We start from the raw sequence: 25,881 nt of genomic DNA, 5'->3' as shown, positions 1-25,881 counted from the left end.
TAGATTAAATGTCAACTCAAACTGCTCACATAACTTAAAATACTGAAGGTGAAACTGATAACTGCCAAGTTTATTGAAGTCACTGACCTCAGAATAGGGTAAGATTAATCCTACTAGAATATGTAACTACTAGAGTGCTTAAACATCAACAAACTTACAAGTATGATCAAATCTACCAGTCAGCGGTCAAGAACAGTAACTTGGACGTGTACAGAGAACACACCACTGGTTTTAGCTTCACTACCAGCTCTGTTATTGTGGTATAAATGTTTCCAGAAATCCCTCTCATTCATCTCTCAAGTCATTTAACGAGGACTCAGTTGTTTTGCGTATACTGATACAGTGTTAGTCTGTCATCAGGTTGTTCATTACTCAAACTTATTTTAGCATGACTGTCACAACTGTTTTCAGCTTTCCCCAGCCGCCCTCTCAGTGCAGGATCACCACCACATTCCTTAGTCCAAATCACCTGTGAATTGCACGAGGTGATGAAACCATCGCAAACGAGCAGATTCTACACAGGAATTTATGTGCCACCTAAAGCATACCCACTGCCTCTGCAAAGAATGATTTTCCTTTGCTTAATCAGAAGTGCTTTTGGAGTAAACTAAAGCTGCAGCATTTGCCTTAGTTCTCAGTTCAACCTCCACCTCCTTCAGGCTTTAAACATCAGAGTTGTCTCATAATTTCATGCCTCAGTATGCTCTGAGAAGTTTTTACATCCTCTTATTTGGGAAAAATTATAGCCCGATGGGTGTGAAGCAGGAAGTCGTTTGTGTAGCTGAGGCTTGCTTATTTGGTTTTCATGTAAGCATGGCCACAGGGACATACAGTACCTCCCGTGTACTGTCAGTGCATAAGGTGCTCACCATGTATTATTACTACATTCCTCGCACATTTTTACAGTCAAAGGAGCCCAGGGTGCAGCGTCTGATGTAAACCTTTGTATGGACAACTCATAATTTAGTCCCCCCCACCCCTTCATGCTGAAAGCTCTAATAACAGCACGATACTCTTCTATACACTGCACAAATTGGTATGAACTGCAAGCTAACACAAGCATGACAATCATTTATAATCCTCTTCATACATGGAGTGTAATTTTAGGTATACGCCACACATGGGGTAGAAAGGCCTGCAGGAGAGAAAAAAATGCAATTAACTGCATCTTGATGTTATTTCCTTTGGCTGTGGGATAAAGCTGCCTGTCAATAACTGAAGGAGACAAAGGGAGGCCTGGGACCTCCAGCATGGCTTCATGTGCAAAACCATAGTATAATAGCATGAGGTCTCAGTGCTAATGGCAGGAGATCTTTACCTCTGCCACACTCTGATTTCTGTTTGGACTGGAAAAAGCTGAAAATGTTGGCATAACTTTGTTCCAAGTATGTACACACACACACACACACACACACACACACACACACACACACACACACACACACACACACACACACACACACACACACACACACACACACACACACACAATCCAAGATGGTGGCAGTCAATATAAACACAAGTAAACCTGTCAAACTTTTAATCTGTACTGCCACTGTTGTTTGCCAGGCTCCATCCATTAATATGCTGCAGTTGGTGTTTTTAGACACAGAACAAGTTATTGTGCTGTATATGTACGGTATATCTGAGAGGCACTAGAAAGACGTTCTCTTCTCTCAGTTCTCTTCTTTGTCTCTCTATCAAACCCTGGATCAAAGTTGAAAATGCTTTCAACACATACAAGGTCTTGAATAATCTTCTCTTACAGGCCTCATAGTACCACATCACCCCAATACAGCACGTTGCTCTCAGACTGTGGCTTATTCTAAATTCCAGTGGTATTTAAAAGTAGAATGGGAGGCAGAGCCTTCAGCTTTTAGGCCCCTCTTCTCTGGAACCAGTTCCCAATTTGGATTGAGAAGACAGACACCTTCTAGTTTCAAAATCAGGCTTAACCCTTTCCCTTTTGATAAAACATATAGTTAGGGCTGGATCAGGTGACCCTGAATTCTCCCTTAGTTACACTGCAACAGGGCCTAGGCTACTTGGAGCGTCCACTATGTGTGTTTATACACCTCTCTGCATTTCATCATTCATTATTATGAATCTCTGGCTCTCTCCCACAGCATGGGACCTCAACCGGTCACAGCAGATGGCCCCGCCCCTCCCTGAGGCTGGTTCTCTTGGAGGTTTCTTTCTGTTAAAAGGGAAGTTTTTCCTTCCCACTGTCGCCAAGTGCTTGTTCATAGGGGTTCATCTGATTTTTGGGATTCTAAATCTTTATAAAGTGCCTTCAGTGATTTGGTGCTACATAAGTGAAAAACTGAACTGAAGTATTAATAGTAGAATCCCCACAGTTCTATTATTGAATCTTGCTAAGGAGCAAAACCAATCCTGTTTTTCCAACTTTGGTATTGAAACATGCTCAACTCAGCAGTGACACTCACTCCCAGTTCCAACTTTTGACATAAATCAAAATCATGCTTTTTGGATTTCCTCCCTTATCTTTGCTCTTTGTGGCGCATTTTTTGCAACATTGTTCTCCATGTTTCCTTGTCCCTCTTGGCGTTTCACTGTGAGTTCTCGCCTCTCTGTTTACAAGCGTCTTTCGGTTATTTTCAACTTTACTTTGAAGCCTTGTTTCCTGTAATTTCACTTGTGTGCCTCAGTTTTACTCCTACCTCGTGTTTACCCTGATTGAGCTCACCTGTGTAATCCCTTTCACTTAATCCTCATCACCCCCTTGTGTGTAATTCCCTGATTACCTTCTGTCAGCCTCTGTCCTTTGTCACGTCATACGCCGGCCCGTCTCTGCTTTGTTGTTGTTCCTGGTTAAACTCCACAGTTTTTATCACTTTTGTGTTTCGATGGTGTGTGTTCTGTCTCTTTGTTGGAGTTTGATTTGTGGACTTTAAAACTGCTCACTTTTTATTAGTTGAAGTCTGCCTCTGCATGACTGCATTTGGGATCTCACCTACACACTCCAACATGACAGTCGTGGTCTTATCACAGCCTGCATCAGATAAAAATAGACAAAGTTGAGTTTGATTTTATATTCAAATGACCAAGAATGAAACGTGATATGTTTTCGAAGCCGTTTTGTTGAGTTTTCTTGAACGATGAAGACATTTTAACAATAAAAACATTTTACAGCCACACCATAAAGTTTTAGCTCAGGGCTATACAGTTATCATTAAACGGCATGATTCAACTGTGGACCGCTTTAACCAACAAATAACACATCATTCATTATTTGATCTCTTCTAAGGCAGGTTCTGATTTATTATAGATGCAGCGTTTAAAGTGAAATGTTTGATTTATGCATCCTAAAATTAAAAATTTCCTAACACCCTTTGATTTTCCAAAGTATGTGTACCTTGTTTCTTCATTCCTCAACGTCAACGTCATTGTTGGCAGAAGAGCTTGCTGTTTGGACCCTGATTGGCCCTCGCTCTCAAGGCATTGCTGTAATGATAGTTATTAAGCAGCCCCTGTCTTAAATAATCAACATTCTGACAAAGACTCCTGCACAAGTCAGGCATAACCACCTGCTATTAAGTGCGAGCTTGTCATGCTGAAAGACCTTTATTGAAAATATAAATATAAATTCTGGGTTACAGCTCTGAGAATCTCTGAGGAACCTAAGACGAGGAGCTCCAGGAACAGCTACCGAATGGAGGCAGGGGCAGAATGACAACCAGTTTAGAAAGGCAGTCATAAATCTCAGACGATCATAGTGCAGGTGTTCACAGGTGCACTGCACACAGCAAGACTGGCACCGGCAGACACAGACCCCTTTAACAAGCACAGGCATTAAATACCTGGAACCGTGGCAGTGACGTAACACTGTTTATAGGAACAACACCATGAAACAGTTCGTTAATGCTCCAGTGATCTGTGAGCTGCTCTTGGCTTGTAAAGGTTGAAACGGGCCGTCGTGCATTTTCTCTTTGAATATGCATCGTTTGATTTAAGGTTAGTTTCGAGATTATGTCACGTAAAGTGAAAACTGAAGCCAATAAACAGCATGAAATCATTTTTTATTGTGCATTTTGCTAATACACGCCATCTGCTATAGGTAAAAATCCCAAAATCCCATTATCCTGGCTGCAAAAAAGTTTGAAGCAAAAATAATAGAAAGGCAACACCTAACAGTTTGTAAATACTGCCATATGTAAGTATGGGCATATTTACAAGAGACAGTAGCATGCTATGCTATCAGCTGAGGCTAACAAGCTCAGTTAAAAAGTACATCCATAAACAGTAAGGCTACAGTGCACAGAGTTAATTAGAGCTAGCTGATAGAATGGACTAATAGAAAACTAGGAGAGATGACGGCTGCTAGACAGCTGCCAGTGTCAGCATCGTTGTCAATCAACACACTGCTAACTTTCAGCCTGCAGATGAAATTAATATGAGACTGTAGTCGGAACTGACTCACTCTTCAGGTGGTCACTTGAGGAACTTGGCTTCATGTTTGAACCCCAGAGATGCTACTTGGTTAAAATGTTTCCCAAAAATGTGAAAAACGGAGCTCAATGATGTGGACGTATTCTGCTTTTGTTTGATCATTTTTCACAAGCAAATCAGTTTAGAAATGATGTTAGTAATGACTAATAAGCAGTGTTTGTCAATAAACTTGAAAATAGTAATTAATTACTAATTACTGATTACTTCCTTAAGACAGTAATCATGTTACTTTACTGATTACATATTTTCAAAGGTAATTAGTTACTTAGTTACTTAGTTACTTTCTAAAAACATGATGCACAACCTGAATAAGTAATAAAGCAGCAGACCTTTCAGCCCAATTCAATTTTTTCTGCATAATCCATCATATAAAACTGAATCAAATGAAAAAGTCTGTTTTTAAAACTTGTTTTATTAGTTTTAATCTTTTAACTTCATGCACATTGCATCAAGCAAAAATTTAATTATATGCAGCAGTCTCTGACTGGAAGAAATGTTTTTAACATTTAAACCGTTTCTGCATATTCCAGCTTATAAAATAAAATAAAGTTCTGTGTTTACACTCTTTCAAATAGATGCAAGTAAAACAGCAAAAAATAAATAAAAGATTCAGCAGCACTGAGTCCTGTCGCTCTTAAATCTGTTGTCACCTGTTTAGCAGGAGTGGGGCGGGTGGAGGTTTGCCCGGTGCCACAGTGGTCATGTCAGTGGGAGGATCCGGGGGTTTCTCAGTGAATGTCACATTCCCGTGGCAGCGTGCTCGGTGCTCGCTCAGATTTGAAGTTTAAGTTTTCACGGTAGAAAGATATTTTCTTCCCACACAGAGTGAACAGCAGACGCTAATGTTTTTGTAATTTTTTACAAAATCAAACTCAAAGTAATGTGAGTACTTCCAAGCTTTAAACGCTGCACGGTCGTACTCTCTCCCGCTCTCCATATTATTCATCGTTGATCTGCACACGTCTGTTGCTGCCACGGACGTCACACGCTCATACGTCATTGTCATGAGACACTCTTGCAAACAAAATCACGGTTTAGTAATGTGATTATAGGAAAGTAACAGTAATCGAATTACTTTTTTGCAATAGACATTACTCGTTGCTTGAAAAAAGTAATGTGATCACAGCCCATCTCTGCTAATGAGTAATAACAAGTAGCTTTCAATAGTCTGTTGAGGAGGTGATTGTAAAATGCTTTGTGGGAATCTTCAATTCAAGCACGATACGGCTCAAAACTTCCAGTAGTAGCTCTTTATCTTCCATTTAGAGCTGAATTTGTTCATTTGCCACATAGTAAAGAGTAAAATCATCTCAACACCCAAAAGCTGTGCTGTGCTAGAAAAGCTGGCATTGCAACAGCTGACCTTAAAAACAAGTTCATGTTTTTGAAGTTGTAGATTTTTCTGTGATTTTTTTTCACAGAAAACTTACCTAACATACCATACAGCCACACGCAAACAATGCAGTCTGCTGAGCCTTTAAGCAAATTTTCTAGTTATAGAAGTTAATAAGTCCTCATATTTAACATTTTTCTCATTAGTTGACACCTCAAACCAGTAAAACTTTTATGCAGCACATTCAGCATGGGCATCTAGATGAGAGAAATGATGAGAAATTGTCATGTTGACGTGGATATTACAGAATGTGTGGTGTTGGAAACTCTAAATGGTCCATATTCCCTGTGATTTGAAGATCAAACCTTTTATAGTTTGCCCGTTTTGGCTTGGTGCTATTTATAGTAGAGTGACAATAAAAGTGTAGCTACTGGCTTCTTGCTAGTTGGTCAGGATACTACACGTTACCACAATAGTTAGCACAGTTCCTCATTTAAGACGTACCATGTCCTGAGACAAAGTATAAGTGGCATTAACAGAAGTGGAAACAAATATTTAAGGGATACACATAAAATCTGAAGGAAAGGGAGGAATAGTCAAACTCCTTCACAGATGCAAACACAATAACTATACTTAGGTTTCAGTTCCTCAACTCCTCTTTTGTGTCTGCTGTATGTTCACAGAATTAGATGGAAGTCATATTATTATCAAAACTGAAATTTGAACAAGGCTGTGCTGTGTGAGACACTTGGACAGTGTTGTTGAGCTCTTAGTGACAGAGCCTCTGTGTTACTCTAACCAAGGCTGTTTGGCCAGCTGCCTTTTGAAAGCGTCACACTATTGAGGCAATGTTTAGCTGAGGAATGTTTTGTGCCAATTATTCACGGAGTTAAGATCTTTTCTGTTGCTCAGATTGAAATCCTTCTTGACATCATCCTCTTGCCAATTGTAAAGCCCCCTCCCCACTTTCTTCCCCTTTTGCCATTTCCAGAAAATAAACAGCATGCAGATTTTATCTGGGATTTTCATGGTTACCATTTTGTTAATGGCAGCCTGGCCTCTCGATGAGAGGAGGAACATTTTTGTGGGGCACGGTTTGGTTGTTGTAGCAACGTTGTTGAGGGCTGAATGAAGCAGATGTCAGAGTGATCTATCAGCCAGCAGCTCCACACTCCCACTGCTCACTGAGGAACAACGCTGCTGTGACACCCTCTGCACGGCACCACAGCTGTCAGTAACACCCACTTTGCTCCAAACTATCCTCACAGTAACCGCAAAGCTTGAAATATGTGCATTAAACATAAAATGAATTCCTGCTGATAATTCTGAGACATTAATTTACCCAAATAAACCATGACAAGAGCTGAGAAGCACGGTTTTACATGAAGTCACCCATGAACTCTGATACAGATCATTTTAATAACATGCGATTTTTGTAACTGAATCAAATCTCATGTGATGAAACTTGAACAAATCTAATTACACAATTTCCAGAAGCCAAATTTTATTTTAAATTGTTTTGCAAGTGAAATGTAGTTTCTCATAAAAAGATGGGAGTATGACATATTGAGCTCAAGAGTGATTTTCCTCAAGTAAAAATTGATTATGGTTGCGTGTTGTAATTATGTTGTTACCATCCAAAGTAAACTTAATACAAGCTGTGACATTGTGAAACAATCGTATACGCAGAAGCCTTGTTTTAACAAAGACTTGTTTTATTGGCGATGCTTTGGAAAAGAACCATTTTATCTATAATCGTATATTCTAAACTCAATGTCTCTGATTGGTGGAGTTACTATTACCATAGATGTTTAAACTTGTCGCAATCTGGTTCAGAAACCGTGTACAGCCATGAGTGTAGCACTGCACTATACCAGTACATAGACTGCACTTCACTCTACACACATCACAAACTATAAATATTTAAAACTTATTAGTATAAAATATTGTTCTGCAACACTATAGTAGCTAAAAAAATTAAATTCAAGAAGGCTGATTTAGGAAGGCTGGAAGCTGTGGAATTTGGAACTGGCAGTAGTTGTAATTTCTTTACTTTGAAAAGGTTTTTTACCTTTGACCTTTTTGTTTTTCTTTTTCTTTTTGATGCAGATCAAAATTCTTTTTATGGTCATGATTCACCTGATAGTTGGCTGGATACGTTCAAAACGGATTTTACACGGAGTTTCTGAAACTTCAATGGAGAAAATGAATAGGAATTTATAATATAACTTATAATGAAGCTGAACGATAACACAAAACTAGAATCTGTGCCACAGGCATTTCATAGTTGATTGATGTTGCATGCTAACAAAATCTGTGTTTGATTTATTTAGCTAAAGGGTTAGCTAAACAAGCTACCTAGCTAGGTAACTAAGGCATCAGTCACACAGGTCTTGGGGCCAGTAACCCCCTGACAACTTCTAGCTGCAAGTGGAAAAAGTCTAAGTAACCAACTGAGTGGTGAATGGTTGCCCGAGGTTGCTTGATATCACCATGTGAAATTGGTTGCAAAGAAAGTGCTGCACCAAAAACTTCCTTGTGATTGCTTTGGTCACTAGTAGACTGCCATGGTCTCCCATAGTTTGCATGATTTGTCTGCAAGCACTTACAAAACTTTAAACAATTGAGAAGGTATAGCTAAAACTAGAAGTGGAAAAGGTTATTCTAATACAAAAACGTCGAGAGCTTTTACTTTTAAGGTGAATAGTCTCCATTGGAGGTCTGTGTCACACTTTTTCTAGAGTAAATGATGAGTGTTTGAAGACAACTTAGTCTTCCATGTGACTACTAGTGACCATAGCAACCTGCTAGCGACCAAAGCAATGGTGAGGAGGCTTTCAGTGCAACACTGTATACGTCTTTTTGATCACGTTCGCCTTAGTGACTGCCAGCAACCTCTAGCATCCATTCACAACTGGTTGCAGTGTACGCATTTTCCCCTAACGACCAGCCAGGGAATCAGCGACCCTTATCTAGGCCTGCTTAATTAAGGAATAAAGAAGCTTGTAAAGTTCAGATAAGATGAAACTGTAATGGTATTTTTTTTAATAATACAGACAAAAGAAACATTCATGGAACACCTATCCTGAAGGTAATATTAGCATTTTCCTGAACACACATTTCAGTGTAAAAGAATTATATTGTGCTAACAAGGATAAAGGCACATCTTTAAAACAGTGTTTCAGTGAATGATTTCATAGTTCAAAAAACCTCTGTACATTTGAATGGTTAACAGGTGCATCGAGGGAAAATTGCCACAACAATTTAAAGATAACTCATTCAACAACGATTAGCCATTGTACCATTTCCATCTGTGCGGATGTTTCTGTAGAGGAGAGTAGTTGTATATGTGTTATGATTAGCTTTGAAACATGTCAGACTAATGGTTTTTTATCTGAATAATGGCATATACACATGGGAAGTGTCGTCCATTAAGTGATTATTATATGCAGTGGGGTGAAAAAAGTATTTGCCTCTTTCTTGACTTCTTAGTTTTCTGCATATTTGTCACATTTAAATGTTTCATACATTAAACAATATTAGACAAACAATTTTTAAGTTGTGTTTTAATTTATTGAGGGAAAGAAAAGGTTATCTAAACCTACCTTGCCTTGTGTGACAAGGTAATTGCCCCCTAAACCTAATAACTGGTTGTGCCACCCTTGGCTGTAAGAACTGCAATCAAGCATTTGCGATAACTGCCAATGAGTCTTTCGCATTACTGGGGAGGAATTTTGGCCCACTCTTTGTCATTGTCCTGCTTCATAACTCAAATGTGCTTGCAGTTCAGGGCATGAACTGATGGCCGGACATTATCCTTCAGGATTTTCTGGTAGAGAGCAGAATTCACACTGTTCCAGACCATCACACTACCACCACCCTGTCTGTCTGCTGGTATGATGCTACATTTATTTTTACACAAAAAGTAACAGAGCTCAAACAGAGTAATATTCCACAGGATATTTTCCCTACCCTAACCCAAGTCTTGGAGATCATCAGGGCATTTTTGGCAAATCTGAGACGTGCCTTGCCCAGTCTCTTTCTTATTGTTAAATCATTAACACTGACTTTTCACACAGAGTCAGATTTTTTTTTACCTATAATAAATCAAATCATAATTTTTCTTTGTCTAAGATTACAATTTGTTAGCTGACCCGAAACAAAATCTGAAAGTGGACAAATACTTTTTCACAGCAGTGTGTGTGTGTACCTGTTTAGATGTCTTTGTGGGGACCAAAAGTCGGAAGTTTACTTTACTTGTATACTTGGGGACCAAAATGCCCATCCCCAGAGGATTGAAGACTCAAAATGTGGTTTTAGTGTCAGGGTTACAGTATGGTTAGGTTTAGGGTAAAGGTTAGGGTTAGGCATTCATTTTTCATGGTTAGGGTAAGTGGTCAGGGAAAGCATTACGTCAATGAGATGTCCCCGCAAGGATATGAATACACACACACGTGTGTGTGTGTGTGTGTGTGTGTGTGTGTGTGTGTGTGTGTGTGTGTGTGTGTGTGTGTGTGTGTGTGCGTGCGTGCATGTGCGTGTGCGTGTGAATATACAGACATACAATGTACCTCCTGAAGGTCAGTCAGACCAAAATGTTGTGACTAAATAAACGTGTTAGCAAGTGTGCAGGACTTATATTTAAATTGTAGTGGGTCATTTCCTGAAATCAGTAACACACACAGTTACTAACATAAAGGGAAAACACATCTTAAACAAAGATGGGAAATAAATAAAGAAATATTTATATAAAAATAAACTCTTACAAAATATTTTCTATTAACCAGCAACATGGGGATTTAGATCTGGAAGCTTGCATTTGCTCCTGGGGTTAACTACAAATGTGGCTGCTCGACCACACCTTTCCAGACAACTAGCAGCAAAGTGAAGAGGAAATGGGACAGAGAACAAGTAGAAAACAATACTATCATACTTGACCCATAATCAGTAGTTTAATGTTCTGCTGTAGTTTCCCAAATATTCACTATTGGTTAGTTCAGACTGTTTGAGTTTTTATATCCAGTGTTTAAGTCTTCCAAAAAAAGTAACAAAGAAAAACCTTAAGTGCCCGTTTCTTTTTTCTTTTCTAAAAACCGGAATCTACACCACCAAACCTTTACTAGATTTAGTTGCAGTGAATCTTCGAAATGATCAGTAGTTTTCTCATCAAATAAATTATTAGTCGATTAACAAAAGAAAAATAAAATAAAATAAAAACCTGTTAGGCCTACTGTTTAAGGTGAGTCATGCCAGTAGACCAGTACGGCCTGTGAAAACGTTAAGCATGCAGCACAAAATGTCAATCAATTTAAAACACAAAAAGAACATTTGTGAAGCTGATAGCTCAAGTCCAGTGTCGTGGCAGATGTCCATTGGCATCATTATAATCGACAAAGTTGAATGAAAAAGCTGTGATTGCTGTAACACAAGGGCAGCAAGGCAGTCTCTCCACAGATACTGAAACCCACGAACAACACAAAGGAATGTCCAGTAAACATATCTATTTACAGGTATACACTTCTGTCCTCTCACTGCACGTGTTGCACTTGACATAGCAGCACCACAGGAACTTGCAGTTGCACTGCCAAACACGCGAGTACTGATGTGTGTTGTATCCCCGACCACAGCACATCAGGTCACAGCTGTTGGGCTGCTGAGCTGTTTTGTTACACAGACGGCCCTGCGTCCCCATGCTTCCGGTCAGAGGGTCAGCCTCGCAGTAGTTGGGAGACCTCTCGATGTAGACTAGCTCCATGTCCTTGGGCTTGCGGTAGGAGTGTGGTTTCTTGATCTTCAGGAAGGCGGGGCGCTTGTTCCGCCTGGCGCGCACAGGCTCCACGTGAACAGCGTGGTTGTACTTGTCTTTGAGCATGTATCCCAGCTGACGGAATTTGGGGAGTGTCGTCCAACATGTCTTCGTGGTGCAGGATCCAGAAACCCCATGACACTTGCACTCTAGGTGCATGCTCTTCTCCAGGACCTATAGAGGAAAAGCTCAGATGAAGCAATCTTTTCAAACTTAAGCCATTGAAAAATTGTTATTTTATAACTAATGCATGCCTCCTGATAAAAGAAGTGTGCATAATTTTTGTCATCTTATACAATTTCGGTAGACTGTTTGTTGCTGTATTTCCATAATGAGTCGGTGGGGCGGGGGAGTCTAACGCTTCAACAGGTTGAGACAAACATTTTCTAGCATTCCAAATGAATACAAGCATTCCAGGGATCTCAGAGCTGCTACAGTATGTCAGTCTATAGCTACCAGCAATACATGTGCCATTTTTACGAGTCAGGATGAGCTTCAAAAGACAATCTTGAGTATCCGTAGTCGTTGAAATGAACTGAATTACAGTTTAGGAGTGGAACCTTTCAGTGTATTTGTTACTACAGCCAGGGGACTCTGTCTGTGCTTCTGGCTGAATGACATCAACTTACCCTTCTTCCTCCTCACTGAGTGGGAACCCTTGCATGCATTAGAGAAGCCTCACCCTGCTTTTTAATTATTCTACTCCGATGTGGCCTCAGACTTTCTGGAGTCTCGTGGGGTAATTGTCAAAAGCCTTGGATGCATACAGCTTAGTGTGGTCATGCCCCCGAGACCCGGCAAACATTTAATTCATGGAGTTCAGTGAAGTGAAATCCCAGTGAAGATGCCATTGTTTGTCTAACAGAAGCCCCGTAAGCCTCCTGTGGCACCTTTTACACTCTTGTTTATTCTTCTCAAGAAATTGGAAGGTTGGCACTCAAGTCACACAGACTGACATTATCTCCAATTAAACATGAAAGCTTTCCTACAATAATTACAGAGGTATCAGTTTAGTAAGTGTATATTAAGAGATCCACGCACTGTATCACATTGTGACTGATGTCAGGCCTAAAATATGAAGCCTCATCCCGAGAGACTTCGCACAGCCTTCTGCAAACAACATTTTAGATGCATTCCTCTAAAGTAAAGCTGTGCACACAGAGAAATTTTGACAAAGATTTGCTTAGATTTTTCATTTGATGCATGTAAGGTAAGGGTCTGCAGGAACTGCTATTTCTGTCTTTAATACATAGAAATTAGGTTTTCATCAACTCTATACACATCCTAAAATAATCTCATCTCATGGTCAGTTACATGATCTGATGCATGTCATTGAACAGAAACGAATATTTGATTCAGTTGAACTGCATAAAAGACTGAGCAGGATTTCCTTTTTATTTTTGTTTGACTACAATTAACTTTCTTCATATCTCTTCATCTATTAGCTTTTAATACTATTCTAGTACCAAAATGCCATTAAACTGCAAGAAAAAAAAAAGTTTGAAGCTAAATAGGTCCTGATACATTTTTAATTTGCCTGTGTGTCCAACCACAGGTCTAAAATCAACTACACTAGAGAAATCTCAAGAGCATCCTCCATAATGATGCATTTGCACAATGTTGTGGTCATTATAAAACCTTAGCTTGTTGAAAATGCAAATATTTCCTAAACATCTTGGAGTTCGTATTACCGGTTTCAGAAAAGTTAGAGAGTAAATAAAGGAGCATATATTTTATCTTGACAAAATTTCAATGACCATCCATGTGTGGACATAGTCAGGGCATAACAAAATTCAGTAGGATTTATTCTGGCTGAACCATCAGCATTTATATAAAAAATTAATGCAGGCTATTCAACAGTTGAGATACCAGAGCAAGCAGCAACCTCTCAGGCTGAATAGTAAGGCCAGCGTTGAACTAATGTTCCTTGAAATTCTTCAAAGGTCAATCAGTCTCCAAAGACTTGAAATGCCCAAATTTTCAACAGAATAATTACATCCGCCAAACCATCAACCTGTCTATTAGATCCCATTACTACTGTTCAAAGAAGCTCTACCATTTATTAATGCTTCAGTCTTTATCTGTCTTAATGGACTATGTAGTGCAGGCTTTAATTAAACCACTACGTAAAAAGTCATCACTTTAAACAGCTGTCTTAGTTAATAGTATACTAATATCCACTCATTTCTATGGTTGACGTGTCAGCCTTCAATAACACTGACCACAATATTGTATTAGAGAGATTAGAGCATAAACATAGGTATCAAAAGTACTGTGATGCAGTGGTTTGAATAATGTCTAATAGACTACAATTTCTTCATATAAATGTGGAGTCTTCTTCATACATTAACTTAATTATGGAGTTCCACAGGGTTCTGTGCTAGGACTCATTCAGTTTACATTATACATGCTTCCCTTAGGCAGTGTTATTAGAACAGCATAGCTACTTTTTCATTGTTATGCAGATGATGCCCAGCTTTATCTACCCATCTAGTTAAACTACAGACATGTCTTAAAAACATAAAGACCTGGATGACCTCTGATTTCTTGCATCTAAATATAAACGGAAGTTATTGTGCTTTGCATTAAAAATCTCAGAAACATATTGTCTAAACAGAGACATATTCTGATGGCATTACCCTGGGCTCCAGTAACACTGTGAGGAATCTCTGAGTCATTTTTGACCAGACTATGTCCTCCATTGTGCAACAAACAAATATTTAGGACTGCTTACAGCATGCTGTAGTGAGAATACTGACACTGATATTTCTCCAATATTAGGATCTGTTCACTAGCAAAACTGAATTTAAAATCGCCTTCCTCAAAAGAAAGGTCTTGAATAATCTGGCACTACCTATTCTATCAATAGAGCTCCTTGCTTCAGATCGCTGGTTTAATTGTGGTTTCTAGAGTTTTCCTAAATAGAGTGGGAGGCAGAGCCTCCAGCTTTCAGGCCCTTCTGTGAAACCAGCTCCCAATTTGCATTTTGGAGACAGGCACCCCCTCTACTTTTAAGATTAGGCTAAAACGTTCCTTTTGAATAAAGCTTATAGTTAGGGCTAGACCCTGAATCACCCCTTAGTTGCTGTTGCTTAGCTGTATAAACACTCTCAATGTGCTTCTACGCAACTATTGTGTTTAATCATTAGTTATCTGGCTCTCTTCCACAGTGTGTCTTTTGTCCTATCTTCTCCCCCAACACACCAGAAGGCTCGCCTCCCTTAGCCTGGTTCTACAGGAGGTTTCTTTGTGTTGAAAGGAGTTTTTCTTTCCCGCTGTCTCCAAGTGCAGTGTCATAGGAGGTCATCTGAATGTGTAATCAATACAGTAAAATTGAATTAAATTGAAATAAGCATGCTCACAGCCTTAAACAAAAACATTTATCTTACTCTATAACTATTATTTACTAATTTACTTCATAAGCGCTGTACTGGAGACAATTTTAAGTATAAGTTTAATTTAAACAGGCACTCAGCAGGCACTGCCCTAATTTGTTCATCATTTATGGTGCTATAGAACAGTGCTTTTGATGCAGATGAACACAATTCATGGTATAGCGTCTAGCAAGTGCTACTGAATAGGTGTGAGCATAAAAGGAGAAACATTAACATCAAATACAATGTTTCCATCACCTCAACGAACACACAAAATGTTGTGTGCAGGTTGTCCCACAGTGCATCTGCTAGCTAAAAGTATGGCTGCTTTATTTCCAAGGAAAAGAATACAGTGCAAGATAACTTCACTCAGAGATGGAGGAAGAAACTAAGCTTATGTTTAAAGGTAAGGATTCTTCAGTGGCATTTGATAAAAATGGAAATATTAAGCTTACAAGTTCTCTTTTTTAAAATCAGATTTCAGGTCTGACATGATGTAATGGTTTTCTATATTTGTCTGGCCCAACAAGAAATAATCAAAGACCCTGATCTATAAAGTGTTCAACAAAGCCCAGCAGGATTCTCCCATTTCAGTGCAGCTAGCCAACAGTGAAGAAGCTTACTTACTTACTTTCCAATTAATAATTGTTTCTGTCACTAGTTAGCTAACATAAACTGGTGTAGCAGTATTAGTAGTAACCAACCAACCTACTGACATCAATTTCTTGTTTTCTAGATACTTGTTGTTAATCTCTGTCTCTCTTCCACAGCATGTCTTTTATCCTGTCTTCCTTCTCTCTCCCTAACCGGTCGCAGCAGATGACCCCGCCCCTCCCTGAGCCTGGTTCTGCTGGAGGTTTCTTCCTGTTAAAGGGGGTTTTTCCTTCCCACTGTCGCCAAAGTGCTTGCTCATAGGGGGTCATATGATTGTTGGGTTTTCTCTGTATGGATTATTGTGGGGTCTACCTTACAATATAAAGCACCTTGAAGTGACTGTCGTTGTTATTTGCACTGTATAAATATTGAAAATTGAATTGAATTGTCCGTACTTGACAAGATGGCACTACACATGCTCTAAACACCATAAAAATTTTTAAATCTAGCTTCATGGACAGTGTTAAATCTGTGACATTGTTTTTAGAGTTGGACTCCGTGGTGTAAATTAAGGTTAAAGCATGCAGACTTTCATGTCCACTTTAATAGTAGGAGCAGGATGTGCCTTTGATGCCTTCCAGTGCTTTTTCAATGGACTGTTTTCTTGTGGTTCAGTTTTGAGAACAGTCTTTTCTATTGATCAGTCGGTCGTCTGGCTCCTTACTGCTGTCTGCTGCTAATGATATCAGCATCGGGGTAATGCTCTTCCATATCAAAAAAGCAGTTCGAATCATCCACAGAGCAGGTTATAGGAACATACAAACTCACAATTTTGCAGTCTGAAATATTGAAAATTGCCGAACTAGTGAAATTCCAAACAGCACAAATTCTATTCAAAGCAAAAACTAAAGAACTGCCAGGTAATATTCAGAGTATGTTTTTTTTGAAAGAAGGAAGTTACAATTTAAGGGGTTTTTGTAACTTCAAAACAGGGAAGGTACGTACTACAAGAAAAAGCTTTTGTGTTTCTGTGCATGGAGTGAAACTGTGGAACAGTTTGAATACGGAATTAAAGCAACGTCCAAACATAAAACAGTTCAAAAAGAGTTAAAAAATATGATCTTCTCGAACTATAAAGAAAGGGAAAATATTGAAATTAAGTGAATGTCTCTATTTAAAAAATTTCATGATGTGATTTTATATCAGAAATCTGTTCACTGTTTTATTACAGATTATATCAGTAAGAAAGATGACAAAATATTAACTGCTAACTTCTGGCAAAGGGGTGGGATTAAATAAGTGTGTAATTCTTCCCACTCCCTTTCAACATGTAAATGAATCAGGACGGTAGCTATGTTGAAATGTATTGACTTTTGTATAGTATTTTTTTCTCTCTCTCTTATTTTCTTTACTAAATGTACCTGTATATTGTTTACATGTTTGAAATAAATTAACAATAATAATAATAATAATAATAATATGGTCGTCTTGGGTTTACCCTAATTTGTTTCTTTGAAAACACTATTACTTCATGAGTTCGTGTTCTCAAAATGATATTTGCACTAGTTTTGCAATGACCACACGATGCCCTCAGTGGCTCCTGATAATGAAATTTCTATGTAAAAAAAACAACCGTTTTTTACCTTCATGTTGATATGAGCCATTAAGATTTTAACAAAGACTAAACAGTAGGAACCAGTACTATATTTTACAGTGGGGCAGGTTGTCCATTCATTGAAATGTTGTGTTGTTATCCTCCACTTTGCATGTTAAAGTGTCCAAGATAGAAATAACCCTCGATGCAGATGTGTGTGACAGATAAATTTGTGTATGCATGGAAGGAAAGTACTGTATGGGTAAATAAGGGGATGAGGTTCACCATTTTTAATGCCAAACCGTTAATTCTATTTCTAAGATGAATGTGTTTGTAGAGCTCACTGAAGCTTACGACAGAAAACCAATAAAGATTAAAGAAATAATCATTAAAACCCTTGTTTCCATGAGAACATTCTGGTGTTTTGGACACAGTGTTAAAAACACAATAGATAACAACAGATTTCAGTTTTAAGCAGATGTCAAACTGCTTTCACAGTTTTGGGAGACCTCTGTGCGCCGCTTGCAGGTAACACAAATGAAGGTAATAGAACTCAAAATGTGGGCAAAACAGCATTTTCTCCATAGACATTATATTGGAAAAGACACATGAAGAATGTAGAACATGCAAAAAGAAGACAGGTATGTGCCTTGTTGAGCAATCATTATTAAACTGAGTGGGTGCTATCTTTGACTCAAGTATACTCAAACAACTAAAACTTGCTGCTCTCGCTGCTGTGGGTATAACAAATTCTAACATTTACCTCATCCACCACTCTGTGTGCAACTGTTGTTTGAGTTTCATCACTTTCAGATACTTTCTCTGATTTTTTTTCTCCAGTTTAATCAGAGAAAAAAGTCAAAAAAGTCTCATTTACAGTTTCCCTAATAAAGCCCACATTGTTGTTTCTTCTTGCTATTCTTCTTGTTTAATTGGCAAAGTTACATTTTCTCTGTACACACTACAACACCATGTTAGCATTTTCAGATTTTTGTCTTTTTAACAAAGAACTACAAACTCTGAACTGCCTGTAGGTGCGGATATGGAAGCGTTTGCCTAATTACATGTGTTGGTTGTAAAGAGTGCTGGATCTGATATCAGTTATAGTGTGAGCAATCCACATTACAACTGTTAGTAGTTACATTACAATCAAGCCATGCTGCTGAATCAGGTTTCAGTGCTGCTGTCAACACTGATCTCAGGTTGCTTCGCTTAAAAGCTGAACCCCATGAGATCCATGCAGGGAGTGACACAAACTTTAAACTTAACATCAGTTGGCCTGAGGTATTAGGGGAGCAAATGTGGGCTGTTTGAAATCGGATTGCCTGCAGACTGCTGTCATGTCCAGGCTGTACCCCATTAACAGCATGTGAGACGGTGTGTATGTCATTTCTGATTTGCCTACATTGTCTTGCACATTGTGATATACCGTTTGCATGGCTTTATTACAACCGTGCATGAAGCTCTGTCAGAACGCTTGCCGTCAGGTGGTGACGATGTATAAACCTACCTTGCGTCCCACTTCATTGTTGTGTAAATTCATGAGTGTCCTGGCGCTCTGCTTGATCTCCCGCGCATCCACAAACACCTTGGAGAAACTCAGTCCATAGTGGATGTCCGCAGAACAGCCACCCCACTTCCAGCCCTCCTGCTGGTTGTAGAAACCCTGTTTCTCCTTGTCACAACCGCAGCCACTCAGGCTCCCCTGGGTGCAGGCCGCTGTGACTGCATGGGCGACCCCTGCGGCTATGATAGCGTAGGTGAAAGCAGCCTCCTTACTGCCTGCGATAAAGAGGAAAGACATTTCTAATCACTATCACAGACAACAGGATTCACTATTTCAGGCACTGTCAAACCTCCTTACATACCTTTCATAGTTGCCTCAAACCAAATCATGAAATACACAAGCCGAGCCAAGTCCCCTTCATTAATCAAGCTCTCTTTAAGCAGATAAACTTCAGCAGGAAGCGTACCTCTAACAGCTCTAATAGTGAACACCTTTAATAAAGGAAGGTATTTTCAAGCAACTTGTATTGAATGTGTAATGAAGTATGGTTAGGTGGGATACTACTGTAAGTGCAGGAGTAATTACACTAATTCACTGATCAGATGAGCATAATGAAACAGTAGAGGCAGATCAGAGATTAAAAGCTCGGGCATCGGCTTTGGCCCTTGTCCCAGCCGCCATCTCTCCAGGATCCACCCTGCGGAGGGGAATCTGAGAGGCATGCACAACCTCCCTACGTGGATGGATTTCCACTCCATAAATCCAAGTTCTTCAGCTGTAGTTTTTTAATTAAAGGCGGAGATCATTTCTGAGCACATGGGAAAGCATCCAGAAATGGCCAATAAAGTCATCATATTCAACTACTAACTTCTTAACCTCTGCCAGGTGACCCGTCCCAGGTTAGGGGTATTATTTAGAGGCATTTTGACCTATATGGGACAAGCAGATGGGATACCTTTAAAAGAAAATCACTATATGTAGTGATGTAATGTATGAGACTTTATTTGAAAGGTAACATTTTGTCCCAGAACAACCCAACAACCCAACTCTCATCAGGAGCTGGGTTTTGCTTCTGTCATATTGTAACACTTGTCTAACTGTAACCACTTCTCCTTCTGCGATACCTTTCTGCAGTTCTAATGCTTAATTCTAGCTCTAACAAGTCAGTTTCAGTGCCTCACCCTAACATGTAGTTTAACTTAAAGCTGATCCTCGTCGCCCTAACCCTAGTCACTTGTTTTATGTAAATAAAACTGTGTAGTAGATCTTGTCTGCCTCGTTCTGATGTTCATTTCAGGGTTCCTGTTTTGTTTTCTTTCCACTGAAGCCCTGAGTGACATTTGCCAGCACATTCGTTGTCATTGACTCTACTCCAGGTTTAACTTGGTTGATTTTCCTAACCACATACTTGTCCCCCTGGACCTGTCCCAAATGAGCTAGTGGATGTTAAGAGATTGAACTGCCACAGAGACTTTTCCGACATTGCACAGCTTGTCTTTATATGCACACACACACACACACACACTTCTGTGCAGCTGTTGAAGCTTGCTGGAGCACATGCACAATGAGTCCTGATTCTCACTATCAGTCTAGGACCATCTCAAAGTAGATGGGACATCACAGAAAGCAACATCCTGGCTTTACATTTGTGATCTAGAGATATTTTCTTCTGTCCAATCGCTTGCCCGTGCAGCCAAGAAAGGAGAAGCCCGTACTCACTCTCTACATCAAGCAGCCAACTTGGTGGGTGGGGAGGATGCTTGAATCTAATGCCAAACTACTGTACCCTCCTGCATTGCTGCCAACAATGATCCCAAATTGGTGTATTCTGTCAGTTATCAGCATTCCAGCTCACTGAAACAAAACAATAGATTCACATAGACAAGGTGTTGGGGAGCTGGACCCAAGCAGCCTTTTGCAGTTGTGCTTTTCTGAAAAGATCTGCACTCATCTTTACTCGCTGACTTTAATCTGATGATAAAGAGTGCTGCTCTGCCCTGAAGCACTGAACTAAAAATCATTCTACATACAGCGTCTTTTGCCAAAGCTGCAGAACCGGGAGGTAAATTTGTAAACCTAGAAGTAAGTACTTGTCTGAACTTGAAGCTTTGGGAGGTGTGGGTGGGGGAGAGGGGTGTATTTTATGAACATACATGAAGGCAGTCGCACTGACAGTGGATAAAAAAAGAAGAAGAGAGCATGTAGGTATGTGTATCTTGCAGCCGTCAAATGCATCACATTAAATAAGTGGTCAAAGAAAATGGGTTGGTGCACTCATTCAAACCAGTATGTCATGCACAACGCAGCAACCACAGCTCAGCGTGAGCTATAATACACACAACATGAAAAACGACACCCTCAGCTCTCCGTCTGAGATGACAGGCTGAACTTAAAGGACAGGACAGCAGAATACCGGCCTTTAAAAACTCATTTATCCACAGTGCTGTCTCTGGAGCGAGCATCGCCTCCAGCTTTGTTCCACACACAGGATCAAATCAGGGGCTTATTTTCCCACTGAGAGCAGACGCAGTGCGCCTGGGCTTCAAACTTACAGACATCTGTCCAAGTGTCAGAGTTCGAGTTCCTCGGAGGAATGTCTCCTCTAAATGTTTTTGGAGAATTAAAAGCAATTTTGAACAATCAGTATCCAGCTTACTTCCCCTGTATCTGCTAGAATGATACTGGAAATGTACTAAAGATAACACACAAGCTAAAGAAAATATTGTGTAATAATTATTTTATTAGTTGACATTTATTCACATATCTGTTTTAAAGGGTTCTCACTATGTAAATGGACTGGTTCTTATATTGTGCCTTTCTACTTGAGCACTCTATAAATGACATTCGCACTCAGATGGAGACATCAGGAGCAACTTGTGGATACTTTAACACACAGACAGGAGGAGCCAGGGATCGAACCACCAACCTTCCAAACAGCAGATGACCTGCTCTACCTCCGGTGCTAAAGCCGACCACAAAAGAACAAAGCTTACAGACATGTAAACTTGTTGTTTAATTATCATGCTAAAATCTCTGGTGCAAGTTCACAACAGCAACAGCCTCCAGGCACTTTAAATGTTCAGGTAAGTCTCTACAATAATAGAGAGAGAACCTCAACATTCAAGCAATTCCCTGTGAGGAAGAACTCCAGTAGAACCAGGCTCACAATAGAACCAGGCTCACAGAGGGGGAGTCATCTGCCACCAGCATTTTTTTTTTTTTTTTTGGGGGGGGGGGGGGGGATGAATAGAAAGAGAGAAAACCCCAACTTGATCGCCCTGTGAGAAGCACTTGGTGACAGGTGGGAGGAAGAACTCCCTTTTGACAGAAAGACACTTCTGGGCGAGAGGCAGCCACCTGTCTTGATCGACAGAGGGGAAAGAGAAGACAAAAGTGGGGCTCAGAGACACAAACATTTATTTCAATATCTGCAGAAAATCTTAACATTAATGTGATGTTAATAATAATAATAGTGACAAACTATTTCTACTAAAAGTCCACCTGAACCAGGTGACAAGAGAGATGGAACCCTTTAAAGCAGGCAAAGATCAATTATTTTTACAGAAGTGCTTTAGGAAATTAGAATATGAGTATTATTCAGATATAGATACAACATTCAGTAGTGTTATGATGGCATTATAATTATATTTAGTATTATTCTATTTATATGCCACTGAAAGACAAAAGCCAACCGCCCCCCTGAATCAGCCTCTACTCCTAAACTGAGCGCGTCACTGAGGTACAGCGTGTACAACTACATACCCACTCTGAGTTCTTTCCCGAACACGGTCCTCTCCCCCAGGGCTGAGCAGTTCCAGCGGCCGTGCCTGAACTGAAACTGACACTCATTGATTCCCATCTGAACTCCTTCCCCGATCACTATGATCGCGTCGGGTCGACTCTGACAGATAGTCCTCTGACGCGGGGCCAAGCCGGGGATCTTGTTACAGATGATGCTCGCTCCCAGCGCCACCACCGACGACAGCCCCCTGCGATGAAGGTGACAGGTTAGAAATGTGGCGTTTCCCTTCTGCGGCTCTTTCTGAGAACACCACGTGTGAGTGGATGCAGGGGGGGCAGGTGCGTGGGATTCTGTAACAACACATGTACAAACTGAAACCATAAAAGACCCCAGCACCCAGCAGACCCCGGTGTGTGTGTGTGTCTGGAGAATCTCCCTTTTGATCTGAGACACGAACAACAGAACAAATACACCTGAGCACTCACCCGATTTTCAGATACACTATCCCGAGGCACAGGAAAAAATGGAAAATCCAGCGCCGCGTATTCCTGTTCATGGTACTCAGCCCTGCCGGTGGATGAACGCTCCGCTGTTGCAACAACACCCAGCTTTACTCCTCCTGCTGAGTCCCGCAGGCTCTCCAGGTGTTCAGAGCCCCGCGCGTAAATATACGATAAGTCCAGAGTGTGTGGAAGTAAACGCGCCCTGCTCTCATCTGGTGACAGTGCGCTGGAGGTGGCAGCCTGCAGGGGAGCATTGGGGCTGTTGTGTACAGGTAAGGCAGCTCGGCTCCTCGGTGATCAGGCTCAGTGTGAGTGTGTTTGTGTGCGTCTCTCTCTCGCCGTGGGTGTGTGTGTCTACCTTTTCTACTAGGGCGTGTTCTGTGGAAGATCTGCCTCCGAGCCGCTCACACACGCTCTCACACAGCCTGCAGGTACACGCTGCGGCTCCCGCAGGCCCGTGTGGTAAACACGCGGAGCCGTCACGTCCTTACACTCACACGCGGCGGCTCATCCTAAACCACAGGTCACCCGCGACACCGCAGACTGGCAGCCGGCCGGGCACCGTTACTTTTTATTTAGCAGTAAAATAAAAGCCCCTCCCACCGACACACACACACACACACACACACACACACACACACACACACCTCAGCCCAAATGAACGGATTACGGGGCTCACTCTGTCAGACTATATATATATATATATATATATATATATATATATATATATATATATATATATATATAGTATTTATATTCCTTTGTCATCTTTAGCTGTGCGTAATATGTGTGCGTGTCTTTGCGGTCATTTTGTGTTTTTGTAGTTGATTGTGTGTCTTGGTAGTCATTTTTTTGCACCTGCAGTTATTTAGTGTCACTGTGGACATTTTGAGTCTCTTTAAAGGTTTTTGTCTCTTGGCAGTAGTGTTTTTATTATTATTATTATTATTACGTTAGGGGTTTTTTTTTTGTTTGTTTGTTTGTTTGTTTGTCTGTCTTGTTTTGGAGCTATTTGTAGTCATGTTGTGTGTTTTCCAAGATGCTGTATCTAGTTGTAGTTGTTTTATGTGTACAGTCATTTTAGACTTGTGATGTCATTTGTGTCTTTGTGCTCATTTTGAGTCATTTTGTAGGGTTTTTTGCGTCTTTATCTGAAGTCAAACGGCATCATCTTACAATCATAATATGAATATGAATGATTGAAAACGATATGAAATTATGTTTGTATTTTGTAGCCGTTTTGCATGTTTGAATTTCTTTTCATCTGTTGTGTTTTCGTTGTGTCTTTTTTTGCAGTTTCTCACTTTGTTCTTTGTCGTTGCTCACATTTTGTTGAGCTGGTTTTGCGTTTTTTAGACCCCAATTCTCAGTCAGTCAGCTGTCAGTGTCTTTATTACATTATGAACAGTTTTGCGGCAAATGTATTTACATGAGTATTTCAGGTCCGTGTGCAACTTTTAATTCATTAAAGCTGAAAGGTAAATATTTTGACTGAACATTATTTTAACATTGGTCATTAATAGAGACTGCTAAAGAGCAGTCAGTCCCCCTTGAGTCAGTGCTACACAGCCAAGGACCCCCGAATGAATTTCATTACTTTAGTTATTTACTTGAATTAAGTGCTTAGGCTCAGTATAACAGTGGTTTTAGGATGTTATTTTCCCCCCAGTTTTAAAATTTGTGGTACTATAAGTACTGGATTTCTTTGGGGGGAAAAAATCCATACAAAGCCAGAAATTCATTAGATGGCACACATATCTGTTCATCAGTTAAACCTTCAATTATTTTCATTGCACAAGCGGATAAATAGTGGATACAATGTAAATATGAGTCTGAGGTGTTAAAGTGAGATTGTTAAACTGTGAGCATGTAACGTTCTGCACAGTAAGGTTCAAACATCAAGAACACTTTTCTGAGTACCGAGGAACTTTATATTTGAACGTTTGTCATTTTGGATGCTTGTAACAGCGCATTTATATTATGTGTTTTCGAGGCTGCTTTTACTTAGTAAATAAGCAGAGAATTTTACCCACCAGAGAATAATGGAGCATTTGAGTTGAAGTCTGATCGTCAAACTAAATATTTTGAAACAGTTAAAAAGCAAATTCAGTTGGAAATTCAAACTTCAAAACTGGAAAAAAAAGATTTAAATAAAAAGTCTTTGGCTTGTCGTGCAGTTTCTGTGTCATGGGGGAAAAACAAGCCTAGAAACATAACTTAAGCCATAAAATGTTTTATTTGTTTAAAAACTGTCATTACAAGCACATCTGGTGTGGAGCCGTCAAAGCGCTCTAGCGCCATCTGCTGGCACACATGTGAACCTAACATTGAACAAAAAGCTGTTTTCGCACTTCTACCTCCAAGTAAACAACAGCACACACAATGGTGGGAAATGCTGCCTTCATCGTTAGTGTGCAGAGATTTCCTAACTACAAACACGTAACAAAGAAAAAACCCAAAACACTACCCTACACCCTCAAGAAACTTGAAGAGAAAACTGAGTAAAATTCAACTGAAATGTGCAAAATGATAAAATCAAATATTTATTTATTCAGATAATTAATCATTAAGGAAATGTGTTTGCTATAAACTGAATGTGCATCAACCAACTAAGTCTCATCTGACCAGATGAGATTTTTTATTGACTGTACAGTAAACAGAACCAGTGGCTGTGTTATGCTGTGTGTGTGATTATATTTTTAGGGCAGTAGTGCTCAGTAAATGGTTTGAACAGCACAACAGTCATTCTAATCAGATTGTTTGGGCTTCCAAGTCACCAGATCTTAACCCAGCTGAAGAATTATGGACATTTTGCACAGAATTCTCCATCATCACAACTCCAAATAGCAGAAATATTTTGGAATAATGATGCCAAGATGCACCCTATCCCCAAATCTAAAAGGGATCCTTGGATTTCCATTAAAAGAAGCTGGAGTCAGCACATCACTGCAAAACTGG

At 39.9% G+C, this 25,881-nt stretch overlaps 1 protein-coding gene across 1 annotated transcript; it reads right to left on the bottom strand.

Moving 5' to 3' along the window:
* Nucleotides 1-10,246: 10,246 nt before the first annotated feature.
* Nucleotides 10,247-23,554, bottom strand: wnt7aa (wingless-type MMTV integration site family, member 7Aa). The gene is made up of 4 exons (XM_085405538.1): nucleotides 22,906-23,554; nucleotides 22,441-22,667; nucleotides 18,682-18,953; nucleotides 10,247-11,783 (listed from the first exon to the last, which is right to left on the bottom strand). The coding sequence occupies exons 1-4, from the start codon at nucleotides 22,974-22,976 to the stop codon at nucleotides 11,304-11,306; spliced, it is 1,050 nt and encodes a 349-aa protein (XP_085261664.1). The 5' UTR covers nucleotides 22,977-23,554; the 3' UTR covers nucleotides 10,247-11,303.
* Between the last annotated feature and the right edge of the window lie 2,327 nt (nucleotides 23,555-25,881).

The sequence above is a fragment of the Rhamphochromis longiceps genome, linkage group LG5, assembly GCF_057381845.1.
Source record: "Rhamphochromis longiceps isolate RC_006_pf linkage group LG5, R_longiceps_female_GT1.1, whole genome shotgun sequence".
Classification (NCBI taxonomy): Eukaryota; Metazoa; Chordata; class Actinopteri; order Cichliformes; family Cichlidae; genus Rhamphochromis; species Rhamphochromis longiceps.
Note: the sequence above shows the minus strand (reverse complement) of the source record. Positions and strands in the feature narration are given on the sequence as shown.

What these genes read in the sequence shown, in the direction of transcription:
- wnt7aa (XM_085405538.1), bottom strand. Translation starts at nt 22,976, where the DNA reads ATGAACAGGAATACGCGGCGCTGGATTTTCCATTTTTTCCTGTGCCTC. An exon ending in ATAGTGTATCTGAAAATCGG is followed by an intron (nt 22,668 to 22,905) that starts GTGAGTGCTCAG and finishes CCTTCATCGCAG; the next exon opens with GGGGCTGTCGTCGGTGGTGG. An exon ending in CGGGAAAGAACTCAGAGTGG is followed by an intron (nt 18,954 to 22,440) that starts GTATGTAGTTGT and finishes TCTTTATCGCAG; the next exon opens with GCAGTAAGGAGGCTGCTTTC.